Source organism: Phyllobates terribilis, unplaced genomic scaffold (assembly GCF_046119375.1).
Source record: "Phyllobates terribilis strain yellow unplaced genomic scaffold, ASM4611937v1 Scaffold_11__3_contigs__length_659146591, whole genome shotgun sequence".
NCBI classification, from domain to species: Eukaryota; Metazoa; Chordata; class Amphibia; order Anura; family Dendrobatidae; genus Phyllobates; species Phyllobates terribilis.
Genome location: NW_027362771.1, coordinates 581,506,244 through 581,523,052, shown reverse-complemented (window position 1 = coordinate 581,523,052; position 16,809 = coordinate 581,506,244). Strand labels below are relative to the sequence as shown.

Genomic DNA, 16,809 nt, shown 5'->3' with positions numbered 1-16,809 from the left:
GTACCGGGGGGGGGGGGGGGGGGGGAGCAGTGGGGACCCAATGATCCGTACCGGCGGGAGCAGTGGGGACCACAATGATCCGTACCGGGGGGAGCAGTGGGGACCACAATGATCCGTACCGGCGGGAGCAGTGGGGACCACAATGATCCGTACCGGCGGGAGCAGTGGGGACCCCAATGATCCGTACCGGGGGGAGCAGTGGGGACCCCAATGATCCGTACCGGGGGGAGCAGTGGGGACCCCAAGGATCTTTGCTAGGACCAATTCTTTTTAATCTCTATTATTGACCTTGTGGATGGGACAGAGAGTAAAGTTTCAGTCTTTACTGATGACACCAAACTTTGTAGGATAAAAACTAAGCGAGATTGTATAATATTACAGAATAGTATAATAATACAGTATAATATTACAGAAGGATCTGGGTAAGATGTCTGCATGGCAAACATACGGCAGATGATTAATGTAGAGTAATTCACCACAGTCAGAGTAATCCTATTGTTGCATATACAATAAGTGGAAATCTACTCGGGACTACAGAACAGGAGAGGGACTTGGGTATTCTGGTTACAATGTGCTGAGCAGCAGTACGCAATGTCAAGCAGCAGCCGCAAAGGCAAATAAGATTTTAGGGTGTATAAATTGAGAGAGAAAATCCTGTGATGCCAATGTATTATTACCCCTCTCTAAATCACTAGTGAGGCCACATCTAGAATATGGGATCACGATATATTGGGAAGTTGGAATCAGTTTAAGGTGGCAACTAGATTATTACAAGGGATGGAGGCTTCCCATACGACGAGAGGTTGTTAAAGTTGGACTTTTCTCTTCTTTTGAGCCCCTGTAAGCCAATTTATGACAACAACAGAATTTGAGCAGAAGTCATAAATCTTAGGTTATAAGAGGTACGAGCTATAAACCCTGAGCTCAAAATGAGCTCGCTGACAGATTCTCAGTTAGCACATTCTGCAGCCAGCTTTCTAAACACTAAACCATCCAAAATATTTAATGAAACCCAATTGCAAAAATGATCTTTAACCCAAAATACAAGCATTTAAGTCAAAACAAATAAAATTGCCACCAAAGAAATTGAAAACAGAAACATCATCTTTTACAATAAACCTAGAACATACATCATTGGGATTTGTAGACCAAGCAGTCGTATTATAGAACAGATAACAACATCAGGTCCAAGTCCCCATTTCCGGATGTGTCCAAGCCTATGAGCCCGACGTCATGCTGATGTATGGGCTGGATGGCTGGGGGTGCTCTCAGCTGGCCTCAATGTGTGATAGGGATCACGTCCCCATAAACCAGATGTGGAGTAGTAATCAGCCATCAGAAACGTCTTATTTTCTGTCACAAGCGTGACATCGGGTGACAGGGATCTGGGACACATTCAGTAACCGCTGCCGCATCACTTCGTGGTGGAGTCGGACTATTTATTGACCGTGAAGGCCTGCAACCCGGTGATCGCTCGGCCCAGGATCAGGGCGTGGACATCGTGAGTACCTGCACCCAAGCAGAATATTTAGTAATATCTGACAAGGGAGGACTTTTTGTTACCTAGAATGGCGGTGATAGTGCAGTTTCCTATCCTGCTGTGTTCATACCTTCATACGTGTTTACAGCCTCCAGGTTCATGACGTGCCGGATTATGTGGTATTCATCAGACACCCCGTTTCCTCCCAGCATATCCCGGGCCTGACGGGCGACGTCCAGAGCTTTGCCGCATGAATTCCTCTTCAGCAGAGAGATCATTTCTGGAGTAGCTCTATAAATATGTAACAAGGAGAATATGTACCACACTAGCTCAGTTTTGGCGCGAGCCCTGGGCAGTCAGGCGGTGCCCGACCTATTACTGGTGTCAGATGAAACAAGGAGGACAATCAGCCGTCCATCCTCCCGACAGAGGAAACTGGAAATCCACTCACAGCTTAGATTAAGAATGGGGAAGGGACGATGTTTGAGACACAACTGCACCCCCTAGTTCACCCGATTTAATGCCTCCACATTTTAGAAAGGATCGAAGCACAACCTACTTGTCCTCATCCTTCAGCCGCCCCAGCTGCAGACACGCCTGCAGGCCGATGGTGATTTCCGTCAGCATATCTGCCATCTTCTTCTGTATCAGCTGGTTCCTGGCAAGTGGCACACCGAACTGAATCCTGCGAGGGCAGGAAAAAACGAGTCAGCGTTTATAGCACAAGCCACCGTATGTGCCGTACATCTAACTATCAGCATTATTGTGGTGGCTCCATCCACTGCTGCAAAAACCTACATAGAAAATATCACAATACGTACCAGGTGCGTTCTCAGCGCCAAAACACATTACATACCTATCCAATGTATACTGCCGTGCTGTATGGAAGCAAAACTCCGCCGCACCCAGGGCACCCCAAGATATTCCATAGCGGGCATTGTTCAGACAACCAAAGGGACCCTGCAAAAGACAATTATTAAAGATCATATTTTATACGTGCTTTATGGAGTAACCTGAGGAGATATAGGGAGGATATAAGGAGTAATAGGGGGAGATATAGGGAGGATATAAGGAGTAATAGGGGGAGATATAGGGAGGATATATGGAGTAATAGGAGGAGAGATAGGGAGGATATATGGAGTAATAGGAGGAGATATAGGGAGGATATATGGAGTAATAGGAGGAGATATAGGGAGGATATAAGGAGTAATAGGAGGAGATATAGAGAGGATATATGGAGTAATAGGAGGAGATATAGGGAGGATATATGGAGCAATAGAAGGAGATATAGGGAGGATATATGGAGTAATGGGAGGAGATATAGGGAGGATATATGGAGTAATGGGAGGAGATATAGGGAGGATATATGGAGTAATGGGAGGAGATATATGGAGTAATAGGAGGAGATATAGGGAGGATATATGGAGTAATAGGAGGATATATGGAGTAATAGGGGGAGATATAGGGAGGATATATGGAGTAACAGGAGGAGATATAGGGAGGATATATGGAGTAATAGGAGGAGATATAGGGGAGGATATAAGGAGTAATAGGGGGAGATATAGGGGAGGATATAAGGAGTAATAGGAGGAGATATAGGGAGGATATATGGAGTAATAGGGGGAGATATAGGGAGGATATATGGAGTAATAGGAGGAGATATAGGGAGGATATATGGAGTAATAGGGGGAGATATAGGGAGGATATATGGAGTAACAGGAGGAGATATAGGGAGGATATATGGAGTAACAGGAGGAGATATAGGGAGGATATATGGAGTAACAGGAGGAGATATAGGGAGGATATATGGAGTAATAGGAGGAGATATAGGGAGGATATATGCAGTAATAGGGGATGATATAGGGGGATATATGGAGTAATAGGAGGAGATATAGGGGAGGTATAAGGGAGGATATATGGATTAATAGGAGGAGATATAGGGAGGGTATATGGAGTTATAGGAGGAGATATAGGGAGGATATATGGAGTAATAGGAGGAGATATAGGGAGGATATATGGAGTAATAGGAGGAGATATAGGGAGGATATATGGAGTAATAGGAGGAGATATAGGGAGGATATATGGAGTAATAGGAGGAGAATGGAGCAATAGGAGGAGATATAGGGAGGATATATGGAGTAATAGGAGGAGATATAGGGGAGGATATATGGAGTAATAGGAGGAGATATAGGGAGGATATATGGAGTAATAGGAGGAGATATAGGGAGGATATATGGAGTAATAGGAGGAGATATAGGGAGGATATATGGAGTAATAGGAGGAGATATAGGGAGGAGATATAATGGAGTAATAGGAGGAGATATAGGGGAGGATATATGGAGTAATAGGAGGAGATATAGGGGAGGATATATGGAGTAATAGGAGGAGATATAGGGGAGGATATATGGAGTAATAGGAGGAGATATAGGGGAGGATATATGGAGTAATAGGAGGAGATATAGGGGAGGATATATGGTGTAATAGGAGGAGATATAGGGGAGGATATATGGAGTAATAGGAGGAGATAGAGGGAGGAGATATAATGGAGTAATAGGAGGAGATATAGAGAGGATATATGGAGTAATAGGAGGAGATATAGGGGGGATATATGGAGTAATAGGAGGAGATATAGGGGAGGATATATGGAGTAATAGGAGGAGATATAAGGAGGATATATGGAGTAATAGGAGGAGATATAGGGAGGATATATGGAGTAATAGGAGGAGATATAGGGGAGGAGATATAATGGAGTAATAGGAGGAGATATAGGGAGAATATATGGAGTAATAGGAGGAGATATAAGGAGGATATATGGAGTAATAGGAGGAGATATAGGGGGGATATATGGAGTAATAGGAGGAGATATAGGGGAGGATATATGGAGTAATAGGAGGAGATATAGGGGAGGATATATGGAGTAATAGGAGGAGATATAGGGAGGAGATATAATGGAGTAATAGGAGGAGATATAGGGGAGGATATATGGAGTAATAGGGGGAGATATAAGGGAGGATATATGGAGTAATAGGAGGAGATATAGGGGAGGATATATGGAGTAATAGGAGGAGATATAGGGGAGGATATATGGAGTAATAGGAGGAGATATAGGGGAGGATATATGGATTAATAGGAGGAGATATAGGGGAGGATATATGGAGTAATAGGAGGAGATATAGGGAGGATATATGGAGTAATAGGGAGGAGATATAGGGAGGATATATGGGGTAATAGGAGGAGATATAGGGGAGGATATGTGGAGTAATAGGAGATATAGGGGGATATATGGAGTAATAGGAGATATAGGGAGGATATATGGGGTAATAGGAGGAGATATAGGGGGGATATATGGAGTAATAGGAGGAGATATAGGGAGGATATATGGAGTAATAGGAGGAGATATAGGGAGGATATATCGAGTAATAGGGAGGAGATATAGGGAGGATATATCGAGTAATAGGGAGGAGATATAGGGAGGATATATCGAGTAATAGGGAGGAGATATAGGGAGGATATATGGGGTAATAGGAGGAGATATAGGGGAGGATATATGGAGTAATAGGAGATATAGGGGGATATATGGAGTAATAGGAGGAGATATAGGGAGGAAATATGGAGTAATAGGAGGAGATATAGGGAGGATATATGGAGTAATAGGGAGGATATATGGAGTAATAGGAGGAGATATAGGGAGGATATATGGAGTAATAGGAGGAGATATAGGGAGGATATAGGGAGGATATATGGAGGATATATGGAGTAATAGGAGGAGATATAGGGAGGATATATGGAGTAATAGGAGGAGATATAGGGAGGATATATGGAGTAATAGGAGGAGATATAGGGAAGATATATGGAGTAATAGGAGGAGATATAGGGAGGAGATATGGAGTAATAGGGAGGAGATATGGAGTAATAGGGAGGAGATATGGAGTAATAGGGAGGAGATATGGAGTAATAGGGAGGAGTAATAGGGGGATATATGGAGTAATAGGGGGAGATATAGGGAGGATATATGGAGTAATAGGGAGGAGATATAGGGAGGATATATGGAGTAATAGGGAGGAGATATAGGGAGGATATATGGAGTAATAGGGGAAGATATAGAGGATATATGGAGTAATAGGAGGAGATATTAGGAGGAGATATAGGAAGGATATATGGAGTAATAGAGGGAGATATAGGGAGGATATATGGAGTAATAGGAGGATATATAGGGGGATATATGGAGTAATAGGGGGAGATATAGGAGGATATATGGAGTAATAGGAGGAGATATAGGGAGGATATATGGAGTAATAGGAGGAGATATAGGGAGGATATATGGAGTAATAGGAGGAGATATAGGGAGGATATATGGAGTAATAGGAGGAGATATAGGGAGGATATATGGAGTAATAGGAGGAGATATAGGGAGGATATATGGAGTAATAGGAGGAGATATAGGGAGGATATATGGAGTAATAGGAGGAGATATAGGGAGGATATATGGAGTAATAGGAGGAGATATAGGGAGGATATATGGAGTAATAGGAGGAGATATAGGGAGGATATATGGAGTAATAGGAGGAGATATAGGGAGGATATATGGAGTAAGAGGAGGAGATATAGGGAGGATATATGGAGTAATAGGGGGAGATATAGGGAGGATCTACAGATAATATCTCACCCCCATGCCAGACACATTGGGCAGGAGATTTTCCTCTGGAATTTCAACATCTTCCATTAAGATCATTCCAGTCGCAGACGCCCGCAGTGAGAATTTTCCCTCTATTTTCGGGGTGGACAGCCCTTTAGTTCCTCTCTCTATAATAAAACCTCGGACTCTGCCATCTTCACATACAGCCCAAACCACACATAGATCAGCGATGGGAGAGTTTGTGATCCTATGGAAACAACAGTCATCCTGGACATTAGATACGAGGACCCTACTAATCCAATACTCCTTGTGATCACTATTGGTTGACATTTGCTGTGATTTTCCTAGTGGTCTATACAGCGTTCTCCTTACCACCAGTGGCCAGAGAACAGTAGTTTGTGAAGCAGGAATCTTACCAGGTTTTAGACCCATTCAGTGTGTAGGTTTTGCTGGTTGCGTTGTATCGAGCCCTGGTCTCCATCCCACCAGGGTCACTGCCGTGGTTTGGTTCTGTGAGGCCGAAACACCCCAGCAACTCTCCTCTCGCTGCAATGAAAATGACATTTTTGTAATGGATGTAAAAACAACAGCTGCTACTGCCCAAGGCGGCATCCACAAACAGCGCAGACACCGCCACACCATAAAAGACACCTACAGCGCAGTCACCTACAGCGCAGACACCGCCACACCATAAAAGACACCTACAGCGCAGACACCGCCACACCATAAAAGACACCTACAGCGCAGACACCGCCACACCATAAAAGTCACTTACAGCGCAGACACCGCCACACCATAAAAGACACTTACAGCGCAGACACCGCCACACCATAAAAGACACTTACAGCGCAGACACCGCCACACCATAAAAGACACCTACAGCGCAGACACTACTACAGTCAAGCACAGAAATAAATTACACTGCAGCCATCCACACCGCAGGCACCACAGCGACATTTGGGTCTCGCCCACCATTACCTAATCTAGGAAGATACTTCTGCTTCTGCTCCTCTGTCCCATATGCGTAGATCGGATGCATCACCAGCGAGGACTGGACGCTCATCACTGAGCGATAGCTGCTGTCTACCCGCTCCACTTCTCTCGCCAGCAGCCCGTACGCTACATACGAGGTCCCAGCACAGCCGTAACCTGGAGGGAGCATTGTGCAATGGTGAATCGGATCATATGATCATGTAAACACAATGTGTGATCCGTTACCTTTAATAGTAGATCCCAGTGCACCCAGTTCTCCCATCTCCGACATAATTCCCCGTTCAAACACTAGAAAGAGAACCAAGGTGGAGTCATATGGAGAGGAAAGAAGTCACTGAAGGGAGTGAGGATCAGTAACCATCACTTCTACCTTCCTGGCGGTTCGCCATCAGGATCCGCGGCATGAGTCTCTCCTGGCAGTAAGACCGGAAGCTGTCCCGTATCATGATCTCATCCTCTGTCAGCTGCGAGTCCAGGCAGAGGGCATCGCGCCAGTCAAACTGCGCCCGGGCTGCGGTATAAACACATACACATGGGCATCACTGACACCAAAGAGGTGAAAAAAGTTTAATACTAACATGATAAAAAGTTCAACTTTCTAATATATGGTACAGCTGTGGGGGGTGATGTAAAAGACTTGTTAGAAAGCTCAGCATGATTTCTCTGTGTCTGCCTCTGCTTGTTTCTTCTCCTTGCTCTTACCCATACAGTTTAATAGGACATGTAACATGACACCTCACTGTGCTGGCAGTAATGAACAAGATGCAGTTGAGCTGACAAATTCAGATGGCGGAAAGGTATCAGCACAAGAAAGAAGTGTAATCCATACAGTGTGTATTTTTATTCATTTACACTGGACCGGACCATTAACCCCTTTTGCTTCCCTTTTTTTTTCCCTTTATTTTGACCAAAGCAGATAAGTTCTGATTTGTAAAATAAAATATATATCTCATAACCAACCCCCTCCTCCTCCATGTACCTGACACATGTACAGCAGAGTGGAGCAAACAGGACCAGGTCAGAGCCCTTTGATCCTTCTCCTACTCGCTGGCATCCTCAGAGTGTGACGCAGACAGGATGCCGCGCCAGGACTTCTAATCAGAAGAGCGGCGGATGTTGGCGGTTAGGAGGAGGACGACTCTGGGCCGGAAGCTACATGCTAAGGTGTGAACACTGGACCCAGGGTCCTGTGACTCTTTTACGGGTTAGGACATTTCATGCTACTCTCACCTGCAGCTCCAGCTCCCCCCTCTCCCTATTTAGACAGAGAAGAGGGGAGTACAACGTGCAGCCTCTGCAGTGAAACGTTTACATGATATGGATATATATATTTACAAAAAAGAAAACTTACACTTTGCAGATCTCTGTTCTTTCTGTTTCTTGGTGTCTGGAAAATGGAACAAACGAGGAAGGTAAATCGCATGTTGCAGCATTAGGAGAAGCACAGCTACGGAGCAGGACTGCATCCGACTTCTGCGACCGGAGAACTCAACTGATGAGAGTCCGCATCAATCCTGACGCAGGACTGAGAGTCAGCGGGCGCTGAGGAGTAAAGGAGGAACGCTGCTCCTCTGCTGCTCCCACGGCAAACTTAGGAAAAAAGACTCTGTGTGCACACAGCCTAAGTTTATCGGAGCAGAAACTCAAAGTTGTTGACGAGTTTTGACATTTTTTGGTGAGTTTCCGCTTAGTTTCTGCTCCAAAAACTCTTTGGAGTGTTTTTTTTCTCCGAAGCAGAAACGTCAGGGATTAAAAAAAACATAGAAATAAAAAAAATCACCATGTGCGCTACAGACGTGTATTCCTATTGAAATGAATAGGAAGAGTTTTCTAACTTTTTTATTTGGATTTTAAAGCAGAATCTGCTTTCAAATATATTTACAAAAAATCCACTTGAATACAATTTTGGGGAGGGGGGGGATTTTGAAGCAGATTCTGCTCCAAAATCCACATCAAAAAAGTTTCAAAACTCTTCCTATTCATTTCAATGGAAGATTCACTTTGTTGTCCACAGAGCGAGTTTTATGATGTTTTTTTTATTTACTTGGGGGAATGAAAGCCTCACCATGGGAAAAAAAAAAAACTAGTGGCACGTCACTTTTTTGTGGCGGATTGCTCGTGGACTCAGCTCCAAACTTAAAACCGTCAAAAAGTTGCAAAAAACTTAGCCCACCGCAATGGACAATTGCCATATTATTTTGAATCACTGTGGGAGGACGGAGCTTTGGCTGCATGGTCATCCGCAGAGTGTGATCGTGCCCCAAGACACCCGGGATACTAAAGTAGCACCTCCATCTGCCTCACATTAGTACCATTAATATGAGCTACATAGAGGGTTAATTATTGTGGGGTCTTGCAGCACTAATATGGGATTACTACACTCTTCTGCCACCTTGTGGACAAAAGGGCAACATGCAACCAAGCAGGCACCAGACACTTCACTACCTTGTGGCTACATGATCTCTGCTTGTGTAAGTGAATGGAAACATTATTTGCATCCAGAAATTATCCTGTTTAATAACAAGCAGTGATCTGGAAAATGGCTAGAAATTGAAATGCAGAGTAAATTAGAAGGTCGCAGGACGATATAATGATGGGATGTGTAAATCCTGACAGTCTGATGGAGCAGAGATCCAGAGGACCCCGGATTAGCGGAGATTACCTAGGTGCGTGGCCGCGGTGCCCTGTGTCCTGGCTGCAGTGATGCCAAAGCCTCTAGTCACAGCTCTGAGCAGACGCAGGGGGCTGCCAGTCAGCGACATGATGACCACCCTGCAAATAACACACAAGATGTCAGAAAATGCATGTGTGCGGACAGAAAAAAAAAATATAATAAATATAATATAATATAATATATATATATATATATATATATATATATGGAACCCATTTCAATAGATCAGAAATGTCTTTAAATAAACAAAAATAACTACAGATCTGTAACATGCAGGTGTGAATAAGGCCTTAAGACGTGTTCTCACATGACTTTTTTTTCCAGGCGGCCAAAACGTCAGTTTTTCAAGAGGAATACGCTTCTTCACTTCTTTTCTCTAACGATTTTTTATAGTATTTTTCCAGCGACTTTGTGGCATGTTATATACTGTTGTTTTCCAGATATTTTTTAATTACATTCAAAAATGATGAAACCGCTAGCATGTTTTTTTCTTTATGAAAAAAAAACAAAAAAAACCCGCTAAAAATAAAAAATTAACAATAATCTTTATCTATATAGTGCCAACATATTCCGCAGCGCTTCACACCAGGACGTCTTCTGATCCCTCCGATTGGCTTGCATTATAGGGTATAGATCGTTTTCAGAGCAGAAAAGGCCTAAAGAACGCGGTGACTTCTCTGAGTGGTCTGGTTTCTTTGGAAACCTGAAGCGGTTAAATGATGCTGAAAAGACTGGACATGAGTAAAGCAAGTCGTCGCTACATATACACACTGTGACTGCTTTTACAGGAGGTTTCGGAGCAGAATTTGGCTGAAAAACATGTTGAGTGCACAAACCTTAAAGTGTAAACAGTTTCTTGCTTGTGAACCTGTCCCTTTAAAAAATAAAAAGCGACTGACTGTAGTCTCCACCAATGAGATGCATTATCCCGGGCCTCACCCCCTGATGTAGCCAATCAGCTGAGAGGAGCATTAATACTGACGGAGCAGCTGGAGTCTCCAGTGACCACATGATGACATGCTGGGAGTTGTAGTGTCCTGATCCATAGTAACTGCACCTGTCATACTCGGAGTATGGATGGTACTACAATCCCCAGCAGACACATAAGGGGGAGGGGGTATAACCCCTAGTCTTGTATCATATGACAAGCCTTGTCCTGTGTAATTATTACCCGGTGCTGATTTTTTTTTTCTAACCAAAATCCACAGAACTTTTTTTTCTCTGACCTTTGTTCTTCCCTCCAGCAAAGGTCGGATCGAGGCGCCATCGCCATCCCTGACTGCTTGTCCTTAAAGGGGAAGCACATTGTATGTTGTCCTCCGTCACATAATGGTGGTCTTCAACCTGCAGCTCTACAGCTGTGATGCAGATACAACTCCCAGTAATCCCTGTCAGTGCACAATGAGAGTAGTAGTCCCGCTATTCACTACAAAGTAATGGTTATAGCAGAGGAAACCATTGGCCCGGATCGAAATTCACCTTCTTTGGTGAAAAAAAAAAAAACAAAAGCAACAAAAAAACACTCACAGCGCTGGTTACAATATTCCATAGTGAAGATTATGCTGAGACTTGTAGTACTCCCAACATTTTTTTTATTGCAGGTATTATCAGTGTTCATTGGAAAGTGCAGCTTAGAAAGCAAAGGGTTAAAACAACATACTAATCAGCAAGGCCGAAAATGTTAACCCAGAGCTCCCAACATGGCGGCACAGTGATACAGACTCTGACAGCCTCCCAGGGTCTCCCCTCCGCCTGCCATGCAAGCACACAAAGACTACGACCCTCACCTTCCTCGGCTTCTCTCTGGCAGATTATGAAACTAACAGCGCAGCAGAGCCACCTGGTGGACTACTTGCATCGTCGCTGATTAATGACGTCACTGACTGGATGAAGACGCCATATTGAGTGTGGCGAGTACATGAAGAATGCGAATTTGCGAGAAATGACGCGAAGGTTATTATATAGGTAACTAAACCGAGATATCTCCCTTATACTGTATGTAAGGAAGAAGTTTCGGAAAACTACACGTATGTAAAGAAAACATATAGGCAATAACCAATCAGTGCACGCGAAGGGTCAGAAGTAACCAATCAGTGAAGGAGGTGCCAAAAAGAACCAATCAAGTTCCTGATTTTATTTTCCAGCTTGTCTTGGAGTTATGAGAGGTGTAAGCTGATTGGCCGTTGAGGGTGAACTATTTAAATGAGAATCTCCCCTTACCCCTAGTGGTCAAGGACAACATTTAACCTCTTCCCTCCTATGAAGACCTTGACCTATCTAGAGAAGGAGCTAAAGGAAAGCTTTATATTTGTGGAGATCTCCTTTAACCCCTTTTGGGATGAGTTTTATTTTTTAGCAACATCTCATATAATTTATTGACAAACTCCGAATATTTTTTGGAGGTATAAAATAAAATAAATAAAAAAGCAATTGTTTTTTAGGTTTTTTTTGGGGCGTTGACCATGTGGAATAAATATCATGTTACCTTTATTCTGCGGGTAAGTGTGATTACCGCAATACTAAAATGATTGAGTTTTATTGTTTTTAGTACAATACATTTACTTTACTTTTTCCCATAACTTTTTTAGTTTGTTTTTTCATGTTATTTTTTATTTATTTTATTTTTATTTTATTTAATCTATTTACATTATTTTGTATTTTATTTATTTTATGTTTAGTTTTTATTATGTATATTTTTTTTTATATAAATATATATGTATATTATCTAAGTATATATGTATAAATATATTTATATAAGACCAAAATATATATAAAATAAACAGAAAATAAATAAAAATAAATAAATTAAAAATAAATAAATATATATATAGTATATATTTTAATGTATTTTATTTATTCTATTTGCATTATTTTTTATTTTATGTTTATTTTTAATTATGTATATATATATATATATATATATATATATATATATATATATAGAGAGAGATATATATATATATATATATATATATATATATATATATATATATATATATATATATATATATATAGAGATATATATATTTCTATATAAATATATATGTATGCTATTTTTATATATATACAGTACAGACCAAAAGTTTGGACACACCTCATTTAAAGATTTTTCTGTTGACACTTTGCTGGTGACACTGTTGGGGATTTATTCAAAATTGAAGGCATACTGAACCAGCATGGCTACCACAGCATCTTGCAGCAGCATGCTATTCCATCCGGTTTGCGTTTAGTTGGACCATCATTTATTTTTCAACAGGACAATGACCCCAAACACACCTCCAGGCTGTGTAAGGGCTATTTGACCAAGAAGGAGAGTGATGGGGGGCTACGCCAGATGACCTGGCCTCCACAGTCACCAGAACTGAACCCAATCGAGATGGTTTGGGGTGAGCTGGACCGCAGAGTGAAGGCAAAAGGGCCAACAAGTGCTAAGCATCTCTGGGAACTCCTTCAAGATTGTTGGGAGACCATTTCCGGTGACTACCTCTTGAAGCTCATCAAGAGAATGCCAAGAGTGTGCAAAGCAGTCATCAAAGCAAAAGGTGGCTACTTTGAAGAACCTAGAATATAAGACATATTTTCAGTTGTTTCACACTTTTTTGTTAAGTATATAATTCCACATGTGGTAATTCATAGTTTTGATGCCTTCAGTGTGAATGTACAATTTTCATAGTCATGAAAATACAGAAAAATCTTTAAATGAGAAGGTGTGTCCAAACCTTTGGTCTGTACTGTATGACGCGCCCCCTGGGCCGTGGGGTACCCGGAGCTGGGCCTGTAGATGCTGGGGGTTGTAGTCACCGTGGCGGTGACCCGGTCCGTGACCCAGGTGGTCAATCCAAGGGTAGTATAGGTGTGTAGGTTATATAATGTCCGACTACGCCACCTGTGGAATGCGGTTATTGGGAACCGCCGCTGCGGAGCAGTCCGCTGAAGCTGGTGGTATGTGCAGCAAGGTAGTGTAACTCCCCACAGGAAGAGTGGAGCTTCAGGGCAGCGTGTATGGATGATGGTGGTGGTAGTGCAAGGTGTCAGTAATGACAACACGGAGTCTTTGCAGTGCAGCCCCAGGGTCTTTACTGGTGGCAATTATATGGGCCCCAACGGGAATACCGGCTAGTGATGAGGGCCTGATCAGTCTGGGAACAATCCTAGAGTCCTCCTGGGCAGGTGGAGTTGTAGGCCTGGCGTTCTGACTATACTCTTTGGCTATCCCGCTTATAGTCGTGTTGTAGCCCACGTCCCTGAGTGTAACGTGCTGTGCTCATCCATATGGCTGGCGACTCGGACCTTGTGAATTCCTCGCTCCTCTGTGGAGGTACGGGTCCTTTCGTGTGGCTGAGCCTCCGGGCTTCTGTGGGCCAGGAGACCTGCAATCTCCTGCCCTGCGGTATCTGCTGCTGGGTATGCAATCCCCACAGCCTCGGACTCCGGTCCTCTGTGTATACTGGCCAGGACGAGCTATCTCCAGCTCCAGTCCCTGGCTCCTTGCTCCTTCGTGTCCTACTTGACTCCTCACACTGACTGTGACTTAGACTCCGACTAGACTCACTAACCCCGCCTCCAGATCCAGTTATATAGGGCAGGATCCTCCCCTTTCTGGTGTGGAGCAGGAGGTGTTGCATGTAATGTGTTCCTGACCAGGAAACTCCTGTTTTGCTCCCAGACATGGTATTACTACCACTGTGGCAACCAGACCCTCTGGGGTGCCACATGTACATATAGATTGTGATTGTAGACTGTGAGCCATCGCGGGCAGGCTCCTCGCTCCTCCTGTACCAGTCGCCGTCACGTATTGTTCAAGATTATTGTGATTGTTCTTGTATGTATACCCCTTTTTCACATGTAAAGTGTTATGCACACGCCCGGGCTAAGCGGCGTGTGCGTGTGATTGGTAGTGATTCCACTGGACCGTGCCGGAGAGTGAATGCCTGGAGGGGCGTGACTAAGTATTCACCCGATCCGACCAGGGTCGCACGACGGCATACGACGCCAGTGCACCAAGGAGGAACCGAGCAGAGGGACCAGGTGCTACTCCAGGACAGACCCCGGACACGGCTGTTGACCCACACAGGGGAATACAGGAACAGGCTGGTAGGCTGGCACACAGACTGGTGGGTATAGGCAGGCACGACTGGTATGCAGGCAGGCGGGTATGCAGGCAGGGGGGGTAAAGGCAAGCACAGCTAGAGTGCAGACAGGGAGGCACTAGCAGGTAGGAACACAGGCGGGATAGGACCCAGTACACACTGGGACTCAGGAACAATACAGGCAAAGGGGTACAGGCAAGCACGGCTAGAGTGCAGACAAGGCTGAGCAGGGAGGACAGGGCTCTGTACACACGGAACAGACAGGAAGGGAAAGGCAGAGCCAGACACCCACAGGGTACTTGCAGTGAAGTAGCGAGTGGACCACAAACTCACAAACGGGAGTACAGAGACAACAGGCAGGAGTTAGGTACGAGTTCAGACTCTGCAGAAAAAGGAAGGGAACGGACATAGAGGCAAAACAGGTAAAGGATAGGAGAGAGTTCAGACTGGAACTGAGTGTACGGAGGAGACAGACGCTGCAGCGGGATACAGGAGCGGGTCTGGGAATACTGCCCCCAGAGAGGCGGGACGAACAGGCAAGGAGCGTGTTCAGACAGGACAGACAAGATACAGGAGCGGGTCTAGGTAATCGGCCCCTAGAAGGCGGGAGGAACAGGCTAGGAGAGTGTTCAGACAGGACAGACAAGATACAGGAGCGGGTCTAGGTAATCGGCCCCTAGAAGGCGGGAGGAACAGGCTAGGAGCGTGTTCAGACAGGACAGACAAGAGAACACAGAAAGGACTTAGTTCAGACACGGGAACTAATACCGAAAAGCAGGAGACATACAGGACTCAGTTCAGACACGGGAGCTGATACCGCAAAGCAGGAGACATACAGGACTAAGTTCAGACAGGCCTGGAAATACAGCCTCCAGGAAAGGCAGACAAGGAAACAAAGAACGGGACCTGGCACCTACAGAGTGCAAGCACACACTGAAGGAAACACTATGCACAGGCAGGGATAGAAGGGAGCTGCTGAGCTATATACCAAGTGACAGACAGCAATAGGCTGAGGACGCACAAGGGGTGTGACCCACAGCAGGTACAAAAGGCAGGAAGTGATCGGGCGCCGCCCTTAAGCAGCAGAAACAGACACAAACAGACAGCATGGAGGGAAGCCAGAGAGACATTCTGGACAGGAGATCAAGTGCGCTCTCTTGCACAGTGGGAGATGGACCACCATGCAAGGACGCCGCCAGGTATGTTACATAAAGCGCCATGGAATAAATGGAGCTATAATAATAATAATATTTATATGTATACAGTATATATTGTAATTTATTTATTGTATTTATTAGGATTTTTGACTATTTTTTTTTTTCATTTTGGGGCTCCTCATTTTTGGATCACTTTTTATCAAGTGGGACAAACAAGAAAAAAACAGCAATTGCTGCATATTTTGCTTTTTATTTATTTATTTTTTCCACCGAGTTCATCGTGTGGGAAAATAACGTGAACATGTTATAGTTTGGATCCTTACAGATGCAAATATACTAATTTAAAGGGGCTGTCCAGGACTTTTGCATTGAAGGCCTATCCTTAGGATAGTTCATCAATATCTGATTGGTGGGGGTGTGACACCTGATCAGTGAGAGTGCAACACCCGGCACCCTCGCTAATCAGCTGTTATCAGGGCTGGAAGTGCTCAGTTGTGTATCTACACAGCTCCATCACTGTATAGTGGCCGCGGCCAGGTACTGCACATCTCCATATTGATTTGAATAGGTGGCAGACTTGCAGGACCTGGCCGCGGCCACTATACAGTGATGGAGCTGTGCAGATCTACAACTGAGCACTTCCAGCCCTGATAACAGTTGATTGGCGAGGATGCCAGCGCCTACAGCAGATGATTGATGGGGCTTCCGAGTGTAGCACCCCCTCCGATCAGATATTGATGGCAATCCGTGTAAACGTCATAGACAACCCCTTTAAGCAT

At 44.1% G+C, this 16,809-nt stretch overlaps 1 protein-coding gene across 2 annotated transcripts; it reads right to left on the bottom strand.

Moving 5' to 3' along the window:
* Window positions 1-308: 308 nt before the first annotated feature.
* Window positions 309-11,667, bottom strand: GCDH (glutaryl-CoA dehydrogenase). 2 transcript variants are annotated; one of them, XM_073654237.1, is made up of 12 exons: window positions 11,571-11,667; window positions 9,772-9,881; window positions 8,461-8,496; window positions 7,480-7,620; window positions 7,335-7,397; window positions 7,095-7,265; window positions 6,533-6,662; window positions 6,147-6,363; window positions 2,337-2,440; window positions 2,040-2,165; window positions 1,611-1,771; window positions 309-1,509 (listed from the first exon to the last, which is right to left on the bottom strand). In XM_073654237.1, the coding sequence occupies exons 2-12, from the start codon at window positions 9,869-9,871 to the stop codon at window positions 1,436-1,438; spliced, it is 1,323 nt and encodes a 440-aa protein (XP_073510338.1). In that variant the 5' UTR covers window positions 9,872-9,881; window positions 11,571-11,667; the 3' UTR covers window positions 309-1,435. The 2 variants fall into 2 exon arrangements, with proteins under 2 accessions (XP_073510338.1, XP_073510337.1); XM_073654236.1 differs by lacking the exon at window positions 11,571-11,667 and adding an exon at window positions 11,010-11,140.
* Between the last annotated feature and the right edge of the window lie 5,142 nt (window positions 11,668-16,809).

Excerpts from the sequence above, each read along its gene's own strand:
- GCDH (XM_073654236.1), bottom strand. The coding sequence starts at position 11,089 with ATGTGCTTCCCCTTTAAGGACAAGCAGTCAGGGATGGCGATGGCGCCT. Across the intron at positions 8,497-9,771 it reads CACCGCGGCCACGCACCTAG|ACACCAAGAAACAGAAAGAA; the intron begins GTAATCTCCGCT and ends TCCATTTTCCAG. Across the intron at positions 2,166-2,336 it reads CGGCAGTATACATTGGATAG|GATTCAGTTCGGTGTGCCAC; the intron begins GTATGTAATGTG and ends CTGCCCTCGCAG.